This window comes from Epinephelus fuscoguttatus, linkage group LG23 (genome assembly GCF_011397635.1).
Source record: "Epinephelus fuscoguttatus linkage group LG23, E.fuscoguttatus.final_Chr_v1".
NCBI lineage: Eukaryota > Metazoa > Chordata > Actinopteri > Perciformes > Serranidae > Epinephelus > Epinephelus fuscoguttatus.
Genome location: NC_064774.1, coordinates 10094553 through 10122494, shown reverse-complemented (window position 1 = coordinate 10122494; position 27942 = coordinate 10094553). Strand labels below are relative to the sequence as shown.

Here is a 27942-nt window from a genome sequence, read left to right as displayed (position 1 = left end):
GACTGCCGAGCCCCGTGCGGATAGCCCCGCCCCTCTCAGCCAATCAGAACACGCATTGGCGGGTAAGGGGCGGGGGCTTCGAGCGGCGCTGTCCAATCACAGCGGCTAGAACAACATTACTTGCTAGACCATGCACCGGCACGTGTGTCCCTGCGTGTAAACTACAGACGGAGGGGGTTGAGCAAAAAAAAAAAAAAAAAAAAAAAAAATGTGCAGAGCGAATGCGGAGCGCTGAGTGCAGGCAGTTGTCGCTAACGTTACCAGGATTCATGTTGTTATTTCTGTGAGACCGACAAACACCTCATCGCGGAACACTGAAGATGTTGTTGTCGTTTATGAAGCGTATGTAAAAGGTAAGATGGCGGATTTGTGCTGTTAACTGTCGTCTCTGTGGCCGTTGCTTTGTGGCTAACGTTAGCATGCTAGCTGCCACTTCGGCCAAAAACAACAGTCGCATCCTTATTTAGTTGCCTCATATTAAACCTAATTATATCGCTTAATGTTAGCTGTAATGACACTTCTCAGAATGTACAGACAGACCAGTCGTCTTGTTAACCCTGTAAGTGCCGCGTAATGTGTCACCATATGAAGTCATTTTTAATGTCTGTGGGGGTTAAAGAAGTCAACACCATTATTGGCTGTTATCCACATATCAGGAGCTGTATTTCCGTGATTAAGTGCACTTGTGTTTCTATAGGTTGGACATACAGTACATGTGGACGTTGCACAATGTACCAGGGCTCCGCTGTGATAGGTTCACACTGTGCTGTATAGTATTTACGTTATGCTCGCTGACAACAACGTGAGTCGTGTTCTGCTGTGACAGGACATCAAATAAACCGCCCATTGTCTTATTAACAGTGCATACGTGCCACTATTACAGTGTTGATGGTGGCTGAGCACAGCCCATTGGATCCATGGGGGTGACAGCCACTTCTGATTTATGCTGAATTAATTATGTGAAGATTTGTATGTATGGATACAAAGCTGTAGCTGAGCTGTTGCAGCATATGTGTTGCGGTCTGTAGTTGAAACTTGTGTAATAACAACATGCAGTGATGTATAGTTTCGATCCGCTACAAGCCCCCGTGCTCCTGATGTGCACATTGTGTACTTTTTGGGTTTAATCTGTGCAAGTTGCGTGCCTCTAGCCAATCAGATGATGTTCTGCTATCGGCAACTGTTGTAATCCACCCATGCATTGTGCTGCTGCACGTCACCTACACAGGCTGCATCCCAGCATACCTTTGTACACCAAAAAAAAATAGTCAAAATCACACAAGCCTAACAAAATCTATGGGAGCGAATAGGAGACAGTGTTTGGATTTGAGCAGCCACTGAATACTTTATCATGGAAATTTAAACATCCTTGAAGGGTTGCATGATACTGGATTTTTTTTTTGCTGATATGCCAATATGCAACAACTCCCTTTTTTTCCCCACCTAATCTTAGTCATCATCAAGTCTCTTCTTCAGTGGAATTAACATCATATTGTGCATGCATGCTCTTATCATGACGGCCATAGAGCATCCCTGCACTATTAAATGAAAAGCATTGAAATATTTTACTTTGAAATAGTGCATCAAATTGAGCTCACCTCTTTGGAAATATTGAAAAAATATTTGCAATTTCACCCTTTGAAATTGCAAATGAAGAAGTTTCAAATTTTGTTTGAAAATTCTGATAAAAAAAATTCAAGTTTCATTAAAAAAAAAGTAAAATATATTCAGGTTGCTTAAATTTAATTGGTCAAATCACATTTAAAAAAAACTAATCATGCACACACACACACACACACACACACTGTAGGAACACTTGCTTAAGTAAGGAAAATGTAAGGCTTCAGTTGCAGTTGGATATTTTCATGTGGTTTGTGCACAAAAATCTAAATCTGTAAAGTAACTAACTGAAGTAATCTAATAATTTTAGGAGTAAAAAGCACAATGTGTCCCTCTGAAGTGTGGTGGAGTAGAAGAAGAAAGCGACGTGAGATTAAAATGCTCAAGTTAAGTAAAAAAAAGCACCTCAAATTTGTACCCAAGTACAATACATGAGTAAATGTACATTCCACCACTGTCCAGGACAGGAGAGGCAGTCGAGCCTGAGTGTTTTGAACAATCTGAGTGATTATATTCAATGTGAATTATTCAGTTGCTCTTAAATTCAACTATGTATTTGCTTCCATTAAGCCTGCTTAAAACATACGTAGTTATAAATCAGGTGTACTTGTGTAGGCCTTTGCTATGATGTGTTCACAGCCAGCCAATTTTAATGCATGTATTCTCACACATCAGTGGTAACCATGGAGTGACCCGCTGGCGACGTCTATATTATCACTCTTTATGATGCTCAACATGTAGTGGTGTTCGTGAGAATATAAATGCACGCCCTGTGTGGTTTTCCTTATGTTCTGCTTTACAGTAAATCGTCCACAGACAAACCATAAAAGGTCTTTGCAGATATCACACTCGATTTAGCGTCTGAGTGTGCAGGGCAGTTGTAAGAAAACATCCAAGAAGTTTACAAAGGCAAGTGTCGGACAAGATAGTGCAGAGCAGAAGATTAGAAAAGAAAGGTCGGAGTAACCTACTTTCTTCTAATCTTGGAGAAAGTTGTGGGCAGGCATCATAAAGACGACTCTTTCAGCTTATGCATAAGAAAGTAAAGCAGCTTTAATGATGTGTGGATGGCAGAAGAGGTGAAATGGCGTGTTCGTTACTTAATTGTTTGGTCTATAAAACATCAGAAAACAGTGCCACAATACCCTTGAGTCTAAAGTGACTTCATTACACATCTTGTTTTGTCCGACCAACATTTCCACACCCTTACATATTATATTTACTACAATATAAGGCCAAGGAAAGCAGCAAATCCTCACACTTGAGAACCTTGAAATGTCCCATTTTTGCTCTGATGATTGACGATTATTATCCCGCCTATCGATGAATCAACTAATTGTCGCAGCTCCAGTTCAATCCCCATTTAATCTAGATTATCAAACATATGTGGGGGACTGACTCATCATCACTTAAGACAGGAAGCCATGTAAACAGCTTATAGTTTTCCATCACTGTGACACCTTAAAATGAGTGATTCACCAGCAGCAGTACCAAGTTTGGACTGTGATGGGTGAGGCAGTGGAGCAGCGAGACGATGCACCACCTGTTTCTGTGACAAGAGCATTGCTTGTACCTTGACTAGCATTTCTCACTGAGTCTCTTTACTCCACTTTAAACTGAACTAAAGCGCCTTAAAATGGCGAAAAACTAAAGCTCGAGGCAAGAAAAGACAGGCAGGGAAAGAGATTTATGGAGGATAGGCGGGAGTGTTTGTGTCCTCCCTGTTCTCAGACAACAATAAAACAATCAAAGCTACAGAGTTTACCACAGGCTGCCAGGAAATGGGCCGCTGGTGGCTCTTAAAAATGCCAGAGGTGGTTCGGTTTCCATTGCTCTTGCTAATGAGGGTTGTCTTGCAATTATTGGAATTAGAATTATTAATCCCAGGACCGGTGGTGATTGTTACAGTCTCTTGTTAAAGTTGCAAACACAAAGTTATGTGGAGTTTGCCTGTAGGCTAAGCAGATTGCATTGTCTATTATTTTTCAATTTGACACTTGAACTTGATATGTTACGTAGAGCTTTGATACTAATGTTAGTCTGGATTGTGGTTTAAGGCTGAATTACCTTTGTGTGTTTTACCACAGTTATCAAACTTCTTGGCTCTGTTACGCCGTCATGAAAAGACTTGTAAGGAGCATTTTATTTTAGTTATTGCATATATTTAGACCTGCTATTTAAAAAAAGGACACTACGGCATGACAACACGGGGAAGAATCATGCAAAAGTTTAAGTTCAAGAGAAAAGGGCAAGTTCATTTGATAAAAGGGGCGGGATTCTTTAAAAATCTGTAATAAATAAGTGATAGATGGTTCCCAGACAAGCAAACATAATGAGTATTGCTTCCCAGTATGACACAAAACTGAATCTTCTTTCCTGGTTTGGGAGTCTCAGCCAAATCAGCGAACATTTGCTTCACTAAAATGGCCCGTCTGTCGTCCATTGATAAAATAATACCTCAATGGACGGCAGATTAAGCTACTTATTACAACAGCTTGATACGTGATGCAGAGGAAGTTGGCACATGTTGTGTGTGAAATTCCAACATGGAAATAAGTTCGAGAAACCCTGCAGAAATCCAGCAGATGTGCTTGGACCTTCCCCTTTGCTCCACTGTAGCTGAACCATTTTATTGCGAATTCATAATCTTCCAACTAGGTTATTATAACATAGGTTTCAACAGCTTGGATTATGCAGAAAGCTCTGCAGCTCTGACGTTCCCTCACACTGAGCTGACTAGTCTTTAAAGACGTTGCATCCATTTCAGGTTACGACGTTTCCCAGTCTGCAAGTTTTGTGCCAGTTGGTGGACTTGTTTACCTGAGGTTACCTGGTCTGAGTGACAGACGGAGCCCCTGCCCATGGCAGAGATTGGACATGTTGTACCCGGGATTTTTTTCCCAAGGCAAACAATAATCCTTTCCCTCAATGAGGCCACAGAAATGAATTTAACACAGTTGAAATTTAGAGCAGTTGGATTTATTGACATCCGGTGAGGCTTAAAAATGTCATTTTAATGAATTATTTAAAATGTGTTGTACATAGATAAGTAGATAAGATAAAAAAGGTAAGCGATAAATACGATTGATAAGATAGAACAATACGATGATAGGTAGTGGATTTTTTGCGTAACTCATTTAAGAGATAACCGATACCGATATTTAACCTACAAGTCTCTCCTGTTGTGGAATTAACATCATATTATACACACATACTCTCTCTATTCATTCATTGTTCAAAATAGGAAAAAGCGTACTGGGTGATATCAGCTGATACCGATGATGTGCCAATATTATTATGCATCCCTAATAATAAATTAGATAAATAAGATAGGATAGATATGATATATTAGACTGGAAAGACAAATAAGATAGACGCTATAAATGAGATTATAACTGGCTAGATTGACTTTATTGATCCCAAATTGGGAAATTCTTATGTTACATCAACAGGTATTGCACAGGAAGGATAAAAACACCTGAAAAATGTAAATGAAAAGAAAAATAAACATATAAAATAAATCAAAATAGCTCAATACAGAATACAAGAACAAAACCTAAGCATATAGAAATACAAGCTACTGTAAAACTTCAGTTAGTGGCCTGGGCTATTATTTGCGTAACTCACTGGGCCTATGTTTGGGACAGGCCTTTAATTCCTTTCACACAAAACTGTTGCTCAGGAAACATCGGGACATGCAATCAAATAGTTTACTTAAACCACTGATCTTAGGACCATTATGGACTAAAGGAATGTGAATAACTTACAGGGTTATCGAGGAATCTCTCGTCTCGTCTTGTCTCGTCTCGTCTTGTCTCGTCGTCCTCCGCTTATCTGGGTCTGGGTCGCGGGGGCAGCAACCTCAGCAAAGAAGCCCAGACAGTCCTCTCCCCAGCCACTTCCGTCAGCTCTTCCGAGGGAACCCCGAGGTGTTCCCAGGCCAGCCAGGGCGATGTAATCCCTCCAGCGTGTCCTGGGGTGGCCCCGAGGTCTCCTCCCGGTTGGACATGCCCAAAATACCTCCCAAGGGAGGCGTCCAGGAGGCATCCTTACCAGATGCTCGAACCACCTCAACTGGCTCCTCTCGGTGTGGAGGAGCAGCGGCTCTACTCCGAGTCCTTCCCAGATGTCTGAGCTCCTCACCCTATCTCTAAGGCTGAGCCCAGCCACCCTGCGGAGGAAACTCATTTCAGCCGCTTGTTCTCGCGATCTCATTCTTTAGGTCACTACCCAGAGCTTGTGACCATAGGTGAGGGTTGGAACGTAGATCGACCGGTAAATCGAGAGCTTCGCTTTCTGGCTAAGCTCCCTCTTCACCACATCGGACCGGTTAAGCGTTCGCATCACTGCTGACACCGCCCCAATCCTCCTGTCAATCTCCCGCTCTATCCTACCCTCACTCGTGAATAAGATCCCGAGATACTTAAACTCCTCCACCTGAGGAAGGACCTCCCCCCTGACCTGGAGTGGGCAGTCCACCCTTTTCGGGCTGAGGACCATGGCCTCAGACTTGGAGGTGCTGATTCTCATCCCAGCCGCTTCACTCTCAGCTGCGAACCGTCCCAGCGAGAGCTGGAGGTCACTGTTCGATGGAGCTAGGAGGACCACGTCATCCGTGAAAAGCAGGGACGAGATCCTCCCGTCACCAATCGAGGAATGGATACATAATTTGAGGTAGCCAACAACCCGGTTTTATACATCCGAAGAACTTATATTAAAAAAAATGAACTGGTCTCATTTATAAAACAGTGCGTAGGATCCATACTAAAAGTGTACGTACGGACATTTGACAGTTTCTACAATCAGGCTTCAACCTCGCCACCTGCGTCGCCAGTTTCCTGTCTCCAAAAAGTTCGTAAGCACGGGTCAAAGTTTCTCCCATCAAGTCTTCCACTTTCCACTTTTTTTTTAATAGATCACAACTTTTCCACTTTTTTTTAATAGATCACAAAACTTTTCCATTTTTTAATAGATCACAACTTTTCCAAAGGAAGTGGCGTACACCTCTTTCAGGCCTCGTTTTGTGCGTACGCAATCTTTACAAATGAGACCCCAGGCCTCTAATTGTCAAAATGTGTCGCCCCACCAGGCTAGCAATTGGGACTACACTTTTAATTGAAGTTAATGGTATATATATATATATATGTATGTATAGCTGGCTGGCTGGCAGGACTTTAAGATCTTAAATTGGGAAATACTTGTGTTACATCAACAGGTTCTCCAGGCTTAATATATACACCAAATTTATCAATGGAAAAATAAATATATAGAATAAAATAAAATATCTCAATACAGAATACAAGACAAAAACCTCAGCATACATAAATATAAGATATACGGCCATACATAGGATAACATACCATATACATTAAACAGAGGAAGTGCGACTATACATACAATATAAATATATTTTTTGTAATAATAAGCACTCAAGGACACCTTAAAAAACACAGTATAAAAAAAGTAATGTATCCATAGATTATAAAATTAAATAACTCTGTAATATACAATAAAAGTTATTTAAATGACCAGTCAAAGATGATGATTGTAAATATGCATTTATATATTTAGTATATTGGTGTAGAGTAATGTCACTACTTTAGTAAGTCATGTGTCCATACATACGGGTTTCTTCTCCCAGCTGCTGGAGCGCGTGTCTCATAAATGTACATGATGTACAGTAAGCAGCCTCCCTCAGACACTGGTCCAGGATCAGCTCGCGCATCTGCACACCGCCCCGCGTGTGTGCGGAGCCAGAGCTCGAGGCGGAGCTGAGACCAGTGTTTGGCAGACAGCACCGCTGTCGCAGGCAGGCCCGGCCTCTGCGGGACGCGCGCTCTCATTGGTCCGACGCGCCGACCAATCAGCGGCCGGCAGGGCTCGCGGAAAGCACCGCCGCGGACACGTGCCGTATGTACACAGAGAGGCAGAGCGGGACGGAGCCGCTGTGCGCGGGCACAGTCTGTGACTGAGATACACGGAGCTGTGTGCGGTTATTCTGCGGATACAGACGAGGTAAAGAAACGCTGCTGCTGCTGTCTTACCGTGACTGAGTGATATGGACACGTCGTGGTGCTGACGGGTGGATGCACACATGTTCACGCGCGGAGCTGCCACACCTTCCTGCAGCCTCGCGCTGTACATTGCAGCAGGGAAGTGTCTCATGTTACCGACGAGTTTAGGACAGGTGACTTGTGTCTCTGGGACAAGTTGTATCGCAGGTGTGTGTCTCTCTCTGTGACAATGTGTGTGTATAGTGTGTAGTATGAATCAGTGGGTGTTTATGCTGTGGGTGTTACTGCTCCAGGCTGACACACTGTGCTTCACAGTGCATGTTGTGTCATTAAAGGAAAAGAAAATGCACAGTGTAGATGAGCATGGTCATATATTTGTAAGGGTGTTGGCTGTGTATTAATAATGACAGGAACATTTCTGCAGATATAGCATGTATATACATAATTACAGCAAGTACAGTATGAAGTTTGAGTACTCAAGTACTCTGTGCATGCATGTATTCAGTCATTTGTGTGCATATATATATTTATATACACACACAGGACAGGAGGCAATGATGTAATTGCTGTCCATGCATATCTGCACATCCGCAGAAGACCTTTGTTCTTAGTGGGACCAAAGATGCTCTATAACAAAAGACACAAGCTGTGCCAGTTGTATGAAATGTTAAACACTTCCTGCGTGGGCGTGGTCGTCTCTCCTGCAGCCCCCTGCCTCATTTGGAAGCCTAGTGAGCGATCAGATTCAAAACAGTGACGTTTTCAGTGTCAGAGTGCTAAGAGGGGTCGGGGCTTGTGGAAACTGGGTCCAGTATTTACTCCAGTGAATGAATGAACTCAGGGCTGCAGCTGGTCTCCTAAAGGGGGCGAGGCAGTGCAGGTATTCACAGTGAACCCAGCAGCATCTTCTTAGTTTCACTTTGACCCAATGACGGCAGTCGAATGGACCGTTAGCTCACCTCACAGTCCGTCACGATTGTACTATGAATAGAACTGTGTGCATCTTGTCCATTGACGCTCAATGCAGAAAGTTTGTCCGAGCCTTAGGAGTGATGTTTGGAAGTATTCATAAATGATGAAACGATACTGGACTTTCCTAACTGGGATAGGATACCTTCTGATATTCAGGACTATTTTTGATACCAGGGAGGACACACTCATTACAATTTCTATTAAAAATAAATATTACAAGGCCATAATATGACAACGATGACTTTCCTTTCCTTGGTTAGAAGTAGAAAACATCAGAATGACTGTAGTGAACATTCACTAAAAGAGAAAGTACAGCTGGTAGCGGCGTATTGATACAGCGGAAAGTGATTATTGAAACTGTTTCAAATATGTATTGCTATAATGACGGCTAATCTCTAACCAGATGGTTTGAACAACAGGATGCATGGATTTGATTGATTTATTTTCATGCTAAATGTAAAAACATCCTCAAAGTTGCTCTGCAGCTTCAATGAGGGATTTATTTTAATCATTTTTGTCACAGTTTTGTGTAGTTTTGAGCGTTTGGGGAGCCGTAGAGAACAGCTGCGTGAAAATAGAGAAGAGCGTGGTCATTGTAGCAGCTTCAGTTGAGTATAATGGACACGCTTTGCTGCAGGTAGCTACGTCAGATGTCACGCTGCATCTGTGTCCCATGTATTTCAGCGTTAACCTGAACCCCTGCGTTTTCCCTCAAGTGTTCATTTAAGACCTTATTCTTTTGTCAGATTTTTATTTCGCGAGGCTTTATAACAATTTAACGTGAGTACTCGAATATGGAAATTACTTAGAATGCTCGTCCCTATTCAGCAACATTAACTGCAGCTAATATTTGTTTTGTCAGTGAATCTGCTGATTATTTTCTCAATCAGTTGTTTAGTTCATAGTACAACATGCCAGTCATTTTCCCTAGAACCACTATAGACGATGTCTTTTTATTGCCTCTTATTGAACTTGATGGCCCCCAAATTACTATCATAGACGACTGAGACTAAGAAGCCACTTAAATTTAACAAGGTGCAACCAGCAAAGTGTGTTTTATTTACTCAGTTTTTACTTAAACAACTTAATATCTAATATTTTACAGACTAATTGATTGACTAACAGTTAAAATTAGCATGCACTTTCTTCTTGTGTGTGTAGTTTCCCTTAGAAACGCCTCATTATTCTTACAACACAGTAACATTGTGTGATTGTTCGGAGCTTTACAGATACAGTCTTTACATCAGATGGACTCTTGTTTCTCATTACCATCATAGTGAGCAGATTTGAGACCAGCTGTTGGAGCAGAGCCCGGCCAACAGTGAGGTGGAGCTGTGCTGTTTCACTGGTTATAATGCTCTGTGTGATATGTGATAGATTCGGTGGTGTCTCCTGCCTCTTGTTTACCAATACAGTGATGATTGTTTGTTGTCATTGAGTGTTGACAGCTCTCAAAGCCCTAAAAAAAGAAGTGATGTCACAGTGCTGAGTAGTTTGTTTTTGTATGTGCAGAGCTCCAGACTGTGACCGTGTAGTGGTATTTTGCAACCATGGGGCACCAGTGTGACTTGTGAATGTTATGTATGAACTGGAGAGCTGTTGCTTTGTGTCCTGCTCACAGTGAATAAATCCTCGTGGTTAACTGTGTCGATATAATGGTTTAACTTTTAGCCAATGGGTAACATCAACTGTTGACCAGACGCTTCCAGTTCAGAGCAAAAACATTAACACTATGGGCTCAAGAAGAACCACTGGTGCTTCGGAATAGAAGCACCAGTGGTTCTACATTAGGGCTGTCAACGAATACTCTTAATTCGAATTTGAAAAAAAAAAAATGGACCTTCGAATGTGAAAATTGATATTCGATTGTGGAGAGAAAAATAAACACCGCCGCAGCTGTCCTCTTTGTGAGTGGGCGTTGGCATCAGACGCGCATTTCTCCAGCCTGGTCGACAAGCGGTTCTGCTGCCAGCTGTTGTCTCCGTCACCCAGCTTGACACATTCGCTCGCGGCTCGCGCAGAAAATAGACCAGACGCCGAAATGATCGCTGCAGGGCGCGAGCCGGTCACGGTCCAGTGCTTCGAGGCTATTTGCAGTGCTTCCGCGGGCAGTGTGGCCGCGGGTCAGAGAGGGGGGGCGAGCAAGAGGTCCGCGGTCGTTTATAACGTAATGTTATAGATAATTGTTTTATGTGTTTTAATGTGTAGGTATGTAAACGTTTCCAAAGACGTTTATGTTGAAATAAAAATACCTACAAGTAGTTACGTTTCCTTGTATTAATACATATACAAGTATGTTTCCTTGTATTAGTTTGCCCTCTTGTGGACATAATGTGGAAAAAAAAAATATTGGAATGGTTCATACCTATGAGTTATTTTTAGAGGGAATATTCGAACGTCATTTTTGAGCACTTTTGGCCGCTCTATTCTACATTGATTTATGTTGTTGCAACAATACTTTATTTTACTTTATTTTGACAGTACATAATTTAACTTTATTATGATAGTACTTTATTTAATCAAAAACAGGCAGTAAATATGATAAATTAAAAAAAATGGCACACTGTGATAACGTGCAAGTTCGAGAAGGGGCTGAAGGAAGCAGAGCTTATCATGTTCAGCCCCCCCTTTACATTGTCATATAAGTACATATATAATTGATAAATTATGTCTTTATTATTATATTTAATTTAATCATAAAAGTAATTCAGTTAACTTTATTGTAACGCATTTAACTTTTTTTTATTATAACTACTTTAAAATTTAATTTTATTCTAAAAGTACTTTGTTCAACTTTATTGTAACAGTACTTTATTTAAGTTAATTGTAACAATACTTTATTAAAATTGTTTTTACTTTATTGTAGCACTACTTAATTTCATTTTATTATAACTACTTTATTTAACTTTATCACAGAAGTACTTTTGCTTTATTATATCAGTACTTATTTTATTTTTTTATGATACTTTATTTAATTTATTATAACAGTACTTTATTTAACGTTAATATGACAGAACTTTGTTTAATTTTATCTTAAAAGTATTTTGTTTAACTTTATTGTAACAGTACTTCATTTAACTTCATTATAACAATACTGTATCTAACTTGATTGAAACAGTACTTCATGTAAAATGTGCAGATTCATGTGCAGGTCCAAGGTTGCACCTCAAATGTCTCAGTCCATAAAACAAGACTGTCATTGAGTGAAAATCATCACGGCTGAGGAACAGGAAGTAGGGAATGTTTGACATCTTTACTTTAAACTGACTTAAACTCATGGCTGCACATATGTTCAGAGGGATCACAATCTTGAAACAGTGTAAGACAGACACTATCTGGCATGATCAGACACGGTCCTGCCGAGTGCATTTCCTGTGAGTAATTGGAGCAGGTGGGCGGCATAGTGCCCGACCCTGGTGGCTAGCACTGTTACCTCAGAGTCGTGGGTTCAAACCTGACCTCGCTGATTCAGGCCTGGCAGCGTGGCGTTTTTAATGCTCACCCCGTGTCTGTGTGGGCTCCCTCCTTGTGCTCCGGTGTCCTCCCACGGTCCACAGACATGCATGTTCGGTGAACTGGAAGCGCTAAATTGCCTGTAGGTGGGAATTTGAGCATTAGTGTGTGCGGTGACTGGCTGTACAGGAGATTGAATTTGGGGGTGCACCTTTTGAAGCAAATGGCCTGCTACAGTTGGTTTAGCAAGTAGGGCTGGACTTTATATTGATACGATGATATCAGACTAGATATATTAGATTGTGGATGTCATAATATCTGGAACGTGGAGGCTCATGCACACCTTAAATAACGAAACCACACAGGGTCCGTTTTACAGTATTGTAGACAAGTCGCAGCTGACAAAGAGCCAGGTTCGGTGTGGACGGTATTCTCGTTGCCTGAGCACAGTTTCCCCACCACCTCCACCCACCGCCGTGTGTCTTTGCCATCACCCGTGGAAGTATGCATGGATGCAAGCCTGCCTCGACGCCCACTCACGCCCTGCTCGCATATCTCCAGATACATAATTGCTCCTTCCCCCGCCCAGTTCAGCCACAGCGCACACTGTTTGTCATGTGCACCATCCATCTGACCAAACATAATGCTCATTAGCATCTCGGGGCCGAGGAGGAGGCAGCATCACATGAATTTGACGAACCCTGTTACCTGCAGTCGTTCGCTGCCATCTCATCTGTTGCGTTTGCTTTAGTTATTTCAGTATAATGTTACATTATCATTGGCTGTGTTATCCTCTCCTCAGATGTAATGAGCTGGTGATGACCATGTTCACTCAGCCATATTAGGTTAGTGCGTCAGTAGAGGAAGCTATAGTTTGTCTGAGCTGTCAGTGCAGGTACAAAATTAAACCTGTCCCGAACAAATTCTGCACCGAAGCATCCCTGCGCCCTTTAGGGAGGCAGGTAAGGAGGGCTGTGGGCCAGCAAGGTGTACAAAATTGACAGGATTGACGACTGAAAACTGGCCTGCGTCGTCTTCTGTTTGCGTCTGCAGGGCTTAAAGGATTACGGGGTGTCTCCCTTGCCTAAGGAATAAATAGCAATAGACTTTCACTTGCGTAGGTGGTGGACAGATATACACTTAGATCCTTAATTTGCCACAACCCTCTGATGCGGAGCTTTGTTGGGTCCTCCCGGTGTTATCTTTGTTGTTAGTCCTCTGGGTAAAAGTGGACTAAGCTATGACGACTGACAAAATATCCCATGTAATTTGGTTCACTTGCTCTATATTCAGATGCATGCATACGCACTTGCTGCATGCAAATAGGAGCAGGAGATTATTGTTATTCTGTGCTCAAGACGGGGTGATTGTTTATTCTGGATAATCTGGGTTAAAGGCGAACAGCTGGGCACTCACAGCACAACAACACACTTCTGATAGACACTCAGTCTGCACCACAAGGCAGCGGCAACATTTCATGGCCACATTTGCAGCTTCTTTGGAGGCCCGACACGATAAACTGATAAACTTTTTTTGTCCTTTCATAGCTGCAAGTCCTTGGGAGACACTTGCAAGACCATGACAGGCGTTTTGTAATCCTGCAGCTAACGTTCTCTTCTTCTGTCCATCTCTCCTCTTCTGTCCATCTCTCTCCTCTTCTGTCCATCTCTCTCTTCTGTCCATCTCAGGTGGCCGTCAGCACCTCGAGCATCACATCTCTGAAGAACACCAGATACAAAGTGAAGAGAGTGTGGTTTGTTTTTTCCCCTTGCTCTCACCAAGAGCTGTTTTTCTCACAATCTCTCGTCCCATCTGTTGGAGCACTTGTGCCAAGGCTGTTTCATAAGCGGGAATTCATCTCTTGTCTGCGTTACTTTGAGTGACACTTTCTCTCAAGATAATTGCTGTCTGCTTTTTGGATAGGCAGACAGCCAGTTGAAACTCTGCCCTTTTTAAAACCCCTCAAAGAAGGGCTCACAGCCCATAACTCTTTGGTTTTTCACCTTTTTTGCAGGAGGAGCAATGAATTTCTCTCCTTAGTTCTTTCAGCTACCTGCATAACCATGATTCACGCGTGTATACATAGTAGTCCCACTTAAACTCAAGTTATTCCTGTTTCCCTTTTGCTTTGCTAACACCTAAACAAAAGCTGTTCCAGCCCCTTCTTACTCTAGTATGAGTTATGACAACCCTAAATCAATGCCCAGCAGCAGCACTCGGGGGCGAGTGGCAAGGGGCGATGAGAAAGACAATGACCAGGAAGCAGAGTCAGAGGTGTTAAACTCTCTGAAGACAAGCAGCGGTCAGCCCAGCGCCAGTGTCGCCACTCAGGAGCAGGGAAGTGGAAATGAAGGTGGCTCATCTCCCAGCGTGGGGTCGGGGTCCGGAGGTTCCCGAGACAGGACGGGACCCAATTCAGATGATATGGATGGACTCTCCAGCGGGAACGACTCCGGGGAGAGGGAGAGCGAAGGCGGGATGGAGAGGGACAACGGGTCACGTGGGCGCCAGTCTGTACGCAGCTCCCACAGCTCGTCAAACGGCAAGGACTCTGGCATGATGCTGGAAACCACAGAGAGCAACAAGAGGTAAGAGACGTTAGGAACATTTTTTGGTGGTAATTTTTTCATCCAAGAAAACAGGTGAAAAAAGCCAGGATAATTTTTTTTAAATCTGTGAAAACAGGAAAAACGGTTTTGCCACCATCATTTTTAGATATATTAAATTAATAATTTTGAGAATTTGTTAATTTAAATATTTTTAATACAAGAAAACAGGCTAAAAAGAAAGTTTCTTTTTATGTGTGGAAATGGGAACAATATTTTTAAAAGTTTATTAACTTTTTTTTAATCTAAGAAAACGTGGAGAAAAAAAACAGTTTTGCCAGTATACTTTTTAAAATATTTTTTCTTCTATTTATCTGAAAAAACGGGAAAAATTATTTTACCAGGATCAGTTTTTAGGTTGTTTTTTTTTTTCATCCAAGAAAATTGGTGAAAAAAATAATTTGAATTTTAAAAAAGATCATTTTCATAAGTTATTTATTTATTTTTTTTAAATCTGTGAAAACAGGAAAAGTTGTTAATAAAAACTAGAAGTTGTTCTTTTTCTTTTTATGTGTGAAAACAAGTAAAGAAAAGTTTTGCCAGTATCATTTCTCATTTATTTATTTTTTAATATGTGAAAACAAAAAAATAATTTTGCCAGGATCAGCTTTTAGGTAATATTTTTTTCATCCAAAAAAAAAATAGGTGAAAAAAGGTTTAATTTTTAATTTTAATATTTAAATATTTATTTTTATGTGTTAATTTTTCAATGTGTGTGAACAGGAAAAATGGTTTTGATAATAATATATAATTATATATATAAAATAATAATTTTTGAAGTTAATTTTTTTTATTTAGGAAAAAATAGGTGAAAAGTTTTTCCAGGATTATTTTCTAGGTTATTTCTTTTTTTTTAATATGTGAAAATGGAGGGAAAAAGGTGTGGCAGGTTATTTATTAATTTATTTTGTCTTGATCATTTTCTAAGTATTCGGGGATACGTTGGCAGAAATTGAATTAATATTCTTAAATATGTTTCATTAGTGTATGAAAATAAAAAAGAAGAGAAAACTGTTAAGATCAGACTTAAAAAAAATGATCACAAGATTTCTATTTGTCCTCACTTGCCTCTCAGGGCTTCTGTACACATCTGTCCATCTGTGTGTAAAATGGTCACTCACCATAATCTCCTTCTTCCTTCTCTCCCAGCTCCAACTCCCAGAGTCTCTCACCTCCCAGCAGCTCGCTGGCCTACAGCCTGCTGTCCACCAGCTCGGAGCACGACCCCCCCTCCACCTCCGGCTGCAGCAGCAACCAGTCGGCGAGGGTCCAGACCCAGAAGGACCTGATGAAGGCCATCAAGGAGCTGAAGCTCCGCCTACCGAGCGAGCGCAAGACCAAGGGTCACGTCAGCACTCTGAACGCACTCAAATACGCTCTCCAGTGTGTCAAACAAGTCCGAGGTGAGGGGGCGTCTGTGTTTGCATCTTTCTGGAATAACTCTTCAGGCATTAGTGCTTGTTTTCTGCAGTATGTGATTGTATCTTCATATATATGTAAACACACACACTCTGACTGTTTTATGTTTAACGTTTCCAGCCAACAAGGAGTATTATCATCAGTGGAGCGTGGAGGAGTGTCACGGCTGCAGTCTGGACTTGTCTGCCTTCACAATCGAGGAGCTTGACAACATCACCTCAGAATACACCCTCAAAAACACTGTGAGTTTATACAGTTAACTCCTGCTTTATTCAACCTAATATTTTTTCTTAAAACTGTTTTAATTTTTCATACAAAAAATGAACTCCTGTGACTGACATTTGTTTTTTCAGGACACTTTCTCCATGGCCGTGTCCTTCTTGTCGGGTAAGGTCGTGTACGTGTCACCCCAGGGCTCGTCCCTGCTGCGCTGCAAGCCAGAGTGTCTCCAGGGGGCGATGTTCTCCGAGCTCTTGGCCCCGCAGGACGTCAGTACCTTCTACAGCAGCACGGCGCCCTGCCGCCTGCCCAACTGGGCCTCCTGCATCGGGTCTGGTGAGCAGAGGCGGAGTGATGTTGACTTTGGGAGAGGGTTAGAGAGAAAAGGTAGACGAGGAAAGTTTCTCAATGTCTGACTCCGACTCTCTTCCCGTTCAGCTTCTCCTCCGGTGGACTGCACCCAGGAGAAATCCATGTTCTGTCGGATCAGTGCCGACCGGGCGCACGGCGGTGAGATGCGCTACTACCCCTTTCGCCTCACACCCTACCAGCTGACCATCAGAGACTCGGACGATGCTGAGCCTCAGCCCTGCTGCCTGCTCATCGCAGAGAGGGTCCACTCTGGATACGAGGGTATTTTTCTGCTACATCTGTATTCAGGCTCATGAAGTTGTCGGTCATACACTGTAAATAACTTAATGAAGCAGCTCTAATAATATAAAGCTCTTCGCCGTGTTTTTATTGTGGCTGTGTGGCACTGATAACGTTATGTCAGAGTAACCCAGGCAGCTTCACTGAGTTGTTTTATCTCTATCAAGAACAAGATTGTTCTTGAATGTAAATGTGTCACAAGTTTCAACAGAGCAGCTCTCCACATGATTATGAACTAGTCAAATGCGTCTGTATGAACTCACAAGCCTTTAAAACATGCTTTCATGTGTCGTTCCTCCAGCCCCTCGTATCCCTCCAGACAAGAGGATCTTCACCACCAGTCACACTCCCAGCTGCCTCTTCCAGGAAGTCGATGAACGGTCAGTCATTTTGAATCTTAATGGACATTATGTCAGGGTTGGTATGGGTGCTGGGAATCCTTGAAAACACTTCTGTGGTGTTTTCATTTTGCATTCTTGAAAAAGCTTGAAAGCCCAAGTGCTTTTCACACAAAATGAAAACAACTCCACTCGAGCCTCGCCTGCCGCTCTGAGCATGTGTGATCTGTCAATCTCTTTTGATATGTGGCCTCTGATGGAGCAGTGGGAGACTAACAGATGGGTAGCATGCTGGGAGGTCCTCGATTCGATCGCCGTTGGCTTGAAAACAACAAAATCATGGCACAAAACGTTATTTTGGTTGTTTAGAGCACAATAATCTGAGATTTAGTGCGATGACGATGAAGTGAAATAATGTGGGAATACATGTGTGTTTGCAGGGCAGTGCCGCTGTTGGGCTACCTGCCTCAGGACTTGGTGGGAACCCCCACCCTGCTCTACATCCACCCTGAAGACAGACCCCTAATGGTGGCCATACACGAGAAGAGTGAGTATATTCAGACTGAGCTGTAACAGGAGTCATTCACTTCCTGATTCTTCTTGTATTTACCGATTAAGTCAGAAGAACTCATACACGTGTGCACTGTTGTCTCTCTTCAGTCTTCCAGTTTGCAGGGCAGCCGTTCGATTATACACCCCTGAGGATGTGCGCCCGCAGCGGGGAATATCTCACCATCGACACCAGCTGGTCCTCCTTTGTCAACCCCTGGAGCCGCAAGGTGGCGTTCATCGTCGGGCGCCACAAAGTCAGAACGTAAGATTACTAAGTTTCTGCTCACTCAAAGACAAATGCTGAGAGTTGTCAAATGTTACACTCCTCTGAGGCCTGAGAGGTATGAACTGTCTCCTCCAACGTTGTCTCCAGGAGCCCTCTGAATGAAGACGTGTTCACGACACCGCAGGGCTGCGAGACGCGCGCCACCACGCCCGACGTCGTCCAGCTGAGCGAGCAGATCCACCGGCTCCTGGTGCAGCCGGTGCACAGCGGCAGCTCTCAGGGCTACAGCTCGCTCGGGTCCAGCGGCTCGCGAGGCTCCCGGCGATCACACCAACAGCACCTCAGTGCCTCCGCCGCCTCGTCCAGTGACAGCAACGGGCCCGCCATGGACGAGGCTGGTGCAGCCATCGCGTTACATAAACCGGTGAGCCTTATGAGCGACGTGTGGTTTAAGGTGTAGCTACATTTTGGTTTTAACAGGTGTTTTCATGCAGGGAATCTCAACATATAACAATACACTGCTGTGATTTTTCCAGATGACGTTCCAGCAGATCTGCAAAGACGTCCACATGGTTAAAACTAACGGACAGCAGGTGTTCATCGAGTCCCGCAACCGGCCACCGCCTAGGAAAAACACCAGCACAGGTAAAATATGATCCACAGATCCAAGTGATAGATTTGAGAGCGGCATTTACTCGATCATACAAACACAAACAAGTTAAAAAAACAGACCAAGAACTGATGAACGTCATTCAGGCCCACGTTTTCCCAACCCTCACTGTTGCTTCTAAATGGAGCTGACCCATTGACAAACGCAGATAGACTCTTCCTTTAACGTGAAACAAACTGAACGGAGCTGCCTACATTTTTAATTTCCTGTCCCTCTGTTCCCTTCATCCAGGCGCAGCGGGCATCAGAGCCATCAGCAGCGACCCAATCAGAGGTTTGATAGCTGACATGACGAAGCCACCCAAAGCTCTGGTCCCTGCGCCGCTTGTCCCCAAGGAGCCTCCCACTGGCTACTCCTACCAGCAGATCAACTGTCTGGACAGCATCATAAGGTGTGTGTGCAACCCTAAAGCCCGTCTCTCTTTTGTTCGTGTCGCTTTGGTTATAAGGTCACTCATCCACAACGCTCTGCCTGTATGTGCGCAGGTACTTGGACAGCTGTAACATTCCCAACACAGTTAAAAGGAAGTGCGGCTCCTACACGGCGTCCTCCACGTCTGATGACGACAAACAGCAGGAGGCCAGCAACAACCAAGGTACTTTTTTTTATAACTTAACCACAGCTGGTTTGGTTTGTTACGTAGACGATAAGATAGTTTGCATTTCTAATATCTCTGATCCACTTATTTAAGGTTATTTTCCACTTTATTTTGGTCAGCGTGTATTTACCGCCAAAATACTGATTCATGTTTTTGACTATAGATTTTTTTTTTTTTATGCAGCATCGTTGATTTGTCTCATGACAGCTTCTTCTATTACCAATAAACATGCTTTGCTCATTTGTGCTGCTTGTCTGGACAGTAAACAGTCATTTACAGCAAACTTGTTGGACTTGTTTTCCTTTGCAGGTGGTTCAGTTAACCTCGTAAGTGAACCACCTCCTCTGCCTCCCCTGACCATGGCCACAAAGGCAGAGAGTGTAGCCTCAGTCACGTCGCAGTGTAGCTTCAGCAGCACCATCGTGCATGTGGGAGACAAGAAGCCACCTGAGTCAGGTGGGAATCCTCAACACTCACACTCTCTGAACTCTCAGTGTGTTACTCAGCAGGTTCTGTCTATGTCATGGTAAGGTATGAAGTCACTGCATGTCTAATTTAATTCAAAGGCCTTTAATGTAATTGAGGGTTGAGTTTAAAGACCTTTTTTTTTTTTTTATTTGGAGCTCTGAACCAGTAGCACACTCTGATAAAAGTTCTTAGTTGCCTCAGGGCCGGGCGATAAAACGATGTCAAATCAATCAGACTGCTGCTTCTCTTCTCTGCTGAAAGTGAACTTGCGTTATCCTCCAAAGCTGAGGAAACTGTTAACAGAAAAGGTACCTTAAATGTCAGTGACATGGAAGTGGTTTGGATTTCTCAAAAGCAACAAAGCTCAGAAGTGCTAATATCGTAGGCAACTGAACTTGCTTGCGTTTCTTGAAGACGTTTTGTCTCATCCAAGATGAGAGGCGAAACGTCTTCAAGAAACGCAAGCAAGTTCAGTTGCCTACGATATTAGCACTTCTGATTACCATGACCTGGATGACTGAGAATCTTCACCGACAGCAAAGCTCAGATTTAGACAGTCTGCAGAATATTTCGTAGGTTGATGCCAACCAAGATAGGAAACACAAGAACTCTTTTCCATCACCTAACAACAAGGTATCATCCCAGCAACTACACCATTGTCAAGCTAACTTTTATTTTTTTGTTTGTTAAATGTTGAACAAGAAGATATATTCTAAAAACACTAAGGAGTAAGCACTTTTATTTTGGTGTTATTGGGCAAAACTCCCAGCGTGTTGTAATTAAAGAATGATGAGAGAGAACTAGACTTGTGTTCCTCCTCTTGGCTCTGTTTTCAGGCTTTAGAAAATCTAGCTTGTGGTGGGAGACTTTGTCCAATCACAGGTCATTTCTGGCTGCTCTTTAAAAGCAGATGTGCACGTCCATTTGGTGAAAGTCTGATTCCATGTCCTGCAGAGAAAGTTGCTTTTCCAGTATTGGCAACAACTGCCTACACTGCAAAGCAACCCAAAACGGGAAGAGCGACTGATCAAAAAGGGTCTAAAAAAAAGAGTGTGACAAAAAAAACAAAACAAAACAAAACAAAACATGTGTCAGTATCAGCAAAGCATCTCAGAAATAGACATAAAATGTTGCTAATAGTTTAGCCCTCTTCTTATCAGAGCGAAAGGCCCACAGCTGCGGCTAACGAGGGCAAGAGCCTCGAATCACAGTGGCTACGGTTACATGATGGCTTCTCATTCGGAATGAAATAAATCTGAATGAAATCATTCGGAATTAAAGCCTTTCCAGGTAGTTTACATGGCAAATATTCATTCCGAATGAGGGTTTACACAGGAGATCAGTTTAATCGCCTGTATTTGGGTCTGCGCAAGGTTTGGGGCAGGGAAGGTTTCTGATTGGATAGGGGGCGGGGCGGATGTTACGTGTTTATGTTTACCGGAAGAAATCACTGTAGTCCTCGCTCCGGATAACAAGCTGCTTGACGACGCTGTTCTTAGTGCCTTTTTCGGGCGTGTTTTGCTTATATTCTTGAAGCAGCAGTACGACAACAACCTTGTTCTGCTAATGCTTCGTCTGTTGAGGAGGAGAAGGGAGGTAGAAGGTCGAAGAAGGGAGATAGAAGACCGTGCTTTGGCATATGGAAACCGGTTAGTGCAACAAGTCCGACTGCTCTATCTCAGCCCATTGCTATGCGCGCTATATATGTCATCGCGCCAGATGTGCAAGGAAACAAGCATGCGCAGAAAGAACGGAATGAACTTAGTTAGGAATGAGTGTATACATGCACACAACATTCTTTCAGTCGGAATGACAAACGGAATAAACCACCCCCTTTAATCGGATTTAATTTTCATTCGGAATGACCGTTTACATGGCCTTTCATTCTGAATGAAAGTGGAATTAAACTGTCCATGTAAACGTACTGAGTGTGTCCTCCACCTCACTCCCCGGCGCAACAGACCGCCTCGCCAGGAGGAGAGCAGGCAGCAGCTCCGCCGGGCCAGACAGTGTCAACTCCCCATTGGATCAGCTGCCATTACGCACATTAGACCCGGCTCTGGGGGGTTTGCACTGGCCGAATTCAAACCGTCACAGCCACTGAGCTGCTACCTACTCACATCCTGGGGAAGCAGTCCACAGCTGCGGGGAGCGAGGTGGAGAGACTGTCGGTTTAACTAACTAGCTAGTTCTTGTCCTATTAATGGTCTGATAAATAGAGGGCAACGAGGGGCCGAGTTAATGAGCTACATGCTACTTCACAATAAAATAAGGATTAGATAAATTAATGCATGGGAAATACTATGTGTGTGGGAGGGGCTCAGGAAAGAGAGGGAAGGGTGTATTTTCAAATTTCCTGATGTCTGTGTACTGTAGCTTTAATTATTTATTAACATAAAATACAAAAACAATATTCTGAAGTTTAACTAATGCTCGATCTTGTGTCTTCAGGCTTCAGTCATCAAAATACTCTTCAAACTGGCAGCACTGTCCAACTATAAATCAACACTGATCAATATGGACAAAATGATCATTGTCATGTTTTTTGCTTGTTTTGCGTTTTGGCTTCTTTTGCAAAGAAACTGACCAAAAAAGTGTTTTTATCAAAGTCGGAAGAATTATCTTGCAGAAACATGTAGCTGCATGATAAAACTGCAGATTGGAGGTAATCTGATTTCTGTCTGTTTCTCATCTTCGTCCATCTTGGAAATGTTCTCTTCGTTTTGTGGGTGTCACGTCTTCTGCTGTCTTTTGTTTTTTGCTTTACCCAAAACATGTTTTTGTGCGTCTTTTGAAAGGTGATGATATAAAAAAAACCTGTCTTAAGTTTGCTAACATTAGCCACCATAAGCCACTGGTCGCAAAAAAATTCCATGAGTGTATTGAGCTCAGAGTATTTTATGTATTTAACTTTTCTTTTTAAAGTTACATCGCCTCACTTCACTGCTTTAACACCCCTCTTTACTGTTTCGTCTGTCACAGACATCATCATGGAGGAGGCTCCCACAACTCCCACTCTCGCCGCTCCTACAACGACACCAACTCCTCCCACAAGCGGCCCGACGCATCCCGCTAACACAACTCTCACCTTTCCTCCTCTGCCTCCCCCGCCTCCTCCCCCTCAAGCCACTCAGCCAGAGAGGGACAGTCGGAGAAGTGGAAGTGTAGGAGGTGGAGCAGCAGGAGGAGGAGGAAGTGGAGGAGGCCGTATGGGTCTCACAAAGGAGGTGCTGTCTGCCCACACCCAGCAGGAGGAGCAGGCGTTCCTTGACCGCTTCAAGGACCTGAGCAAGCTGCGCGTTTTCGATCAGACAGCGTCTTCGGCCCTGCGCTGTCAGACCCCGGCTGCCAACCCTCTGTCACGAGGTAGAGACACACACACACACACACACACACGCGCGCTGTCATTTAAACACAACACACAGTGTGGCTGGTAAAATTTGAACACTCACTCGCCATTTGCCCGGTGGCCATAAAAAGTGCAAAAACATTTTGCTTAATTCAGTGTCTTCTTCTCTTCCCCAGGAGTGCGCTGTTCTCGGGATTACCCCGCCGCAGGAAGCAGCACCGGCCACAGACGTGGTCGTGGCGGTAAGAGACTGAAGCACCAGGAGTCATCTGACCAGCACAGCTCTCTGGGCCTGAGCGGGACCCGGCGGGACCCCAGAACCAGCGCTGCTCCCATGCCGCTCAACATGCCCATCGGACCCCCGACAAACTCCTCCTCCTGGCCATCTGTCGGCTCCCAGGCCAGCATCCCTGCAGCCCCTTTTGCTCCTGGCATGCTTCCAATCTACCCTGTTTACCCGGCGCTCGCGCAGCCCCTGACCCCCCAGGATCCGTTACGTTTCCCCCCTAACCAGATGGTACCTCCCATGATGGCCCTCGTTTTACCGAACTACATGTTCCCCCAGATGGCAGCGCCCATCTCTCAGCCAGGCCCCACCCCCGGACACTTCTACAACCCTAACTTCACATACCCTGCCGCCGCCCCAGTAGCCGCTCCCACCGTCATCACCAACCCCGTACCCGCTGCGGCCACGTGCGCCCCGTCTCGTAGCAGCACCCCGCAGTCCTACAGCCAGACGCCCGCTGACCGCGAGGGTGCAGAGTCCCCCCTCTTCCAGTCCCGATGCTCCTCACCTCTCAACCTGCTGCAGCTGGAGGAGTCACCAAGCAACCGGTTAGAGGTCGCAACGGCCCTGGCGTCACAGCAAGCCACGCCGTCGGTGCAGGGCGGTGCGGCTGGGGGACAGAGCTCAGGAAATCAGGGGAGCTCTGATGATACCTCCAAGGAGAATGTAAGTACACTGACGTCAGGACAGGATGTGAAAGGGGACCTATTATGCTATGTCAAGTTTCTGAAAATAGACACGGGACAAGGAAGATGCAAGAACTATTTTTTGGGCAAGAGTAGAACTTCTTTTGTTTTTGAGCTTTTGGGAAGCACGCTACTTTTCATTATAGAAATTCTCAGTGCTGTCACAGTATATAACCGTGATTTGTGTCTCAAACTCTGCCGTCTCGGGTCCTTGAATTTGAAGAAATTGGGCCTTGAAAGTCCTTGACTTTAATTTTTAAAGTCAGATAAAAATTCACCTGAACGCAGGAAGTGTTTGACGGTCAAAATTGCCTTAAGGAGGACACCAAAATCCCCATTTCACTTGTGGTAAAACAAATCTATGCCCTTTGCTGAAGGTACACTGCTACATGTAGCTACATGCTAACAACTGGGAAACTTGTAATCTTTGTTCCTGAAAATGAGCATAACAGGTCCCCTTTAAGATTTTAAACCATTACATCATTTTAAACGTGTCTTTATTTCATGGAAGATTTGAAAAACTATTTTCCTCTCTCACCAGGGTGAAGCTAATGAGTCCAACAACGACGCCATGTCCACCTCCAGCGACTTGCTGGATATGTTGCTGCAGGAAGACGCCCGCTCAGGCACCGGCTCAGCCGCCTCCGGCTCAGGCTCCTCGGGCACCAGGTCGTCTGGTTCAGGCTCAGGCTCCAACGGCTGCAGCTCCTCCGGCACCAGCGGCACCAGTGAGTCGTCTGATTTTACCGTCACGGAGATTTTAAAATGGCATCCCAATTTCCTTTTCTCAAAGAGCCGTGGGTCGCCCTGACTGTCGAAGAGGCAGAGTGACTGGAGTCACAGAGTTCCTCCAGGTTGATAGATGTCAGAGGCAATTTACCTGAAATACTTTCTCAAAGTCCGTAAATATATCCTTGATGAAAATGAAACATAATCTGATGTCACTTCCCTCTGATGGGAGTCTTGATGTTAGATTCTGGCTGCAGAAAGTTGTTGGGAGTGCATCTATATAACATTTAGTGAAATGTGAGACCTTAAAACATTTCTGGTTTTGGTAACAAAACACTTTAATTCTCATCTTTTCTCTCCGTGTCCCTTCAGGCAGCAGCCAGGGCAGCCACACCAGCAAGTACTTCGGCAGCATCGACTCCTCAGAGAACGATCATTCCCGCAAACAGCCAGCAGGGGGCAGCAGCAGCACCGGAGGAGACGGAGGTGAGGAGCAGTTCATCAAGTGCGTCCTGCAGGATCCCATCTGGCTGCTGATGGCCAACACTGACGACAAGGTCATGATGACCTACCAGCTGCCTGTCAGGTACGACACTGGGCAAAATGTGACCACACAACACTTATTTTATTTTGTACTAGCAGCAAAACTTTGTTGATGCTTTGTGAATGAACCTGTCAGTGTCGGACCATCAGTGACCCCCTTTTCTCCCCTGTGCCCGTACAACAGAGACATGGAGACCGTGCTGCGAGAAGACCGTGAGGCTTTGAGGAACATGCAGAAACACCAGCCACGCTTCACCGAGGAGCAGAAGAGGGAGCTGAGCCAGGTGCACCCCTGGATCCGCACAGGACGCCTGCCCCGAGCCATCAACATCTCTGTAAGTTATTATTTCTCTTTGTTTGTTGTTTTGTATTTTATAATTCATTAATTTGTTAATTCAATTCAGTAGTCCTATTTTTTTTTTTACTGTTTTTAAATTCAATTTTAGTCATTTTTTTATTCATGATTTATATTTTTATATGCATTATTTTAATTTTTTTCTTCAATTCCTTTCTTCTTTTTGTTAATTTATTTTGATTTATTTATTTATTCATTCATTCAAGTATATTCATTTTTTTAATTGTAAGATTCCTTTTATTATTATAATTTTATAATTTATTTTTATTCATTCTTTAGTTTTATTTTTTTATTTTTATTTCTCATTCATTTCGTTTTTTAATTTTTTGTAAAATTCATTTTTATTTATATTAATTAATATTTTTATTTCTTGTTCAAATCATTTTTATTTCATTTTTTGGTTTCAATTATTCATTGGTTCATACATTTTTGTTAAAATATTTTTTTTATTTATTCTTATTTATTTTTTATTATTTATATTCATTATTTTTTGTTAAATTCATTTTTTATTTCATTTATTTTTGAAAAAATTTCATTTTTTTTCATCATTTATTTTTATTTAATTTATATATTTATTTTTGTTCGTTCATTTATTTGAATTTCATATTCATTCTTATTTATTTTTAATTAATTTTTAATAATGTTTTATTCATTTATAATTGTTAATATAAAAGAAAGGAAATCATGTGTTTCTGTCTCGTGTCTTTCAGGGCTGTACAGGCTGTAAGTCTCCCCCCTCCGTGCCCACCGCCGCTCCATTCGACGTGGAGATCCACGAGATGGAGCTGTGCAGCGTGCTGAAAGCTCAGGAGGACGGCGCCATCAAGGGCAACCTGTGCGAGACGGCCATGGATGAAGCTCAGCCAGAGGACGAAGACGAGGAGGTGGAGGAGAAAGAAACCGAAACACACGACAGCAACCAAGACATGGCGGCGGGGGAGCCGAGCGTTACCTCAGAGGACGTTAAAGAAAAGTCTGTCATGACACACTAAGCAGGCGGCCAAAGAGACAGAACACTATGATACACGATGTTTCTGCGCTGATACGCAGACGATGTGCACCTTCCAGGAACTTCCTGTGCCTGACACATCCTTACACAAGGTGTTGAAGTGGGACGTTAAAAAGGTGCAAACTGATCAAGACAACTTCCATTTGGTGTTTGACAGGTCAGGCGGGACAGTTGGCCCCGGGCACTGTCCATGAAGTCTGACTTTGATGACCAGGCATGTCGTATACCTGCATATTAAATGCCTTGGAAACCACCGGACACGCACACACGTAGAGGGTGAATTCTCTTTCCTCGTACTTGTAGTTCTCAGCCTATTTATTTAAAAGTTGTAAGATAATCAGAGCGGAGGAAGGTGAATGTGTTACACAGATAAGGCGCCTTGACGTAAAGATGGATGTGCTTCACTCGGCGCTCTCCCTGCTGTTCAGGGTCGGGCTGGCGAGGAGACGAAGGGGTTTATCCGTGACTTTTCTTCTTGTTGAATGTTTCACAGGTGGTTTGGGATCCCGCTCCCACTTAGATCCTGTTTCTCTCAAAGACTTCACTTTATTTTATGTAAAAAAAAAAAAAAAAAATTGCCCCATTCTACAACCCCAGAAAGCAACTTTGACCCGAGAGACACATTTTGTAAACAGTGTGTATATTTTTATACTTTCCCCCACTGCAGATAGAGGCGGGATGAATGGGATGTTGATGTGAAATCGGAGACTGAAAAACAATCAGTTTCTCGCGACACTAAAAATTGCTTTACATGAGGGATGTACAGGTGACGGTGGGGCATCGTGGCAATCACCGGGAGACGAACCTGGACTTTAAGGTTCCTCCTCAGCCGGGCATTAGTTTGTGCATTGGTGTGGCGTCCCCACAGTAAAATGATTGTCTCACAAACATCACAGACAGTATTTCCCAAACTGCCAGCACCTTAAGGAGCCGAGCGAAAGCTCTGAGGTGGATTTGAAAGAGGTGGACGTAACTCTCTAAAAAGTCAGGGGAGTTCTGAGAGTGTTGACTATCTTTATTTCCTCTCTGTCCCTATTGCTCTCTCTCTTCCTATTCTGTGGCACTGTTCTGGTCATGTGATATCCTATGCTTTATGGCGTCAGTGGTGTCTGCAACAGTTTCTAAATATTTTTGTGAAATTCTTTGTACAAAGAAAGACAATAAAACAACTTGAAAAGC

General features: G+C 43.4%; 1 protein-coding gene across 4 annotated transcripts; it reads left to right on the top strand.

Moving 5' to 3' along the window:
- The first annotated feature begins 196 nt into the window (after positions 1 to 196).
- On the top strand, positions 197 to 27942 carry per1b (period circadian clock 1b). Of its 4 annotated transcripts, none has more exons than XM_049568441.1 (20): positions 197 to 353; positions 13748 to 14647; positions 15815 to 16068; positions 16205 to 16326; positions 16438 to 16639; positions 16742 to 16936; positions 17256 to 17334; positions 17733 to 17839; positions 17953 to 18106; positions 18218 to 18494; positions 18607 to 18715; positions 18972 to 19131; positions 19226 to 19335; positions 19648 to 19794; positions 22789 to 23172; positions 23332 to 24107; positions 24669 to 24855; positions 25229 to 25442; positions 25584 to 25734; positions 26465 to 27942. In XM_049568441.1, the coding sequence occupies exons 2-20, from the start codon at positions 14235 to 14237 to the stop codon at positions 26744 to 26746; spliced, it is 4323 nt and encodes a 1440-aa protein (XP_049424398.1). In that variant the 5' UTR covers positions 197 to 353; positions 13748 to 14234; the 3' UTR covers positions 26747 to 27942. The 4 variants fall into 4 exon arrangements, with proteins under 4 accessions (XP_049424398.1, XP_049424402.1, XP_049424400.1 ...); XM_049568443.1 differs by lacking the exon at positions 197 to 353 and adding an exon at positions 7503 to 7635; XM_049568442.1 differs by lacking the exon at positions 197 to 353 and adding an exon at positions 7645 to 7841.

Coding starts and splice junctions, on each gene's coding strand:
- per1b (XM_049568441.1), top strand. CDS start 14,235: ATGAGTTATGACAACCCTAAATCAATGCCCAGCAGCAGCACTCGGGGG. Junction 16,640..16,741: donor GGCCTCCTGCATCGGGTCTG/GTGAGCAGAGGC, acceptor CTTCCCGTTCAG/CTTCTCCTCCGGTGGACTGC. Junction 24,856..25,228: donor CTCCGGCACCAGCGGCACCA/GTGAGTCGTCTG, acceptor GTGTCCCTTCAG/GCAGCAGCCAGGGCAGCCAC.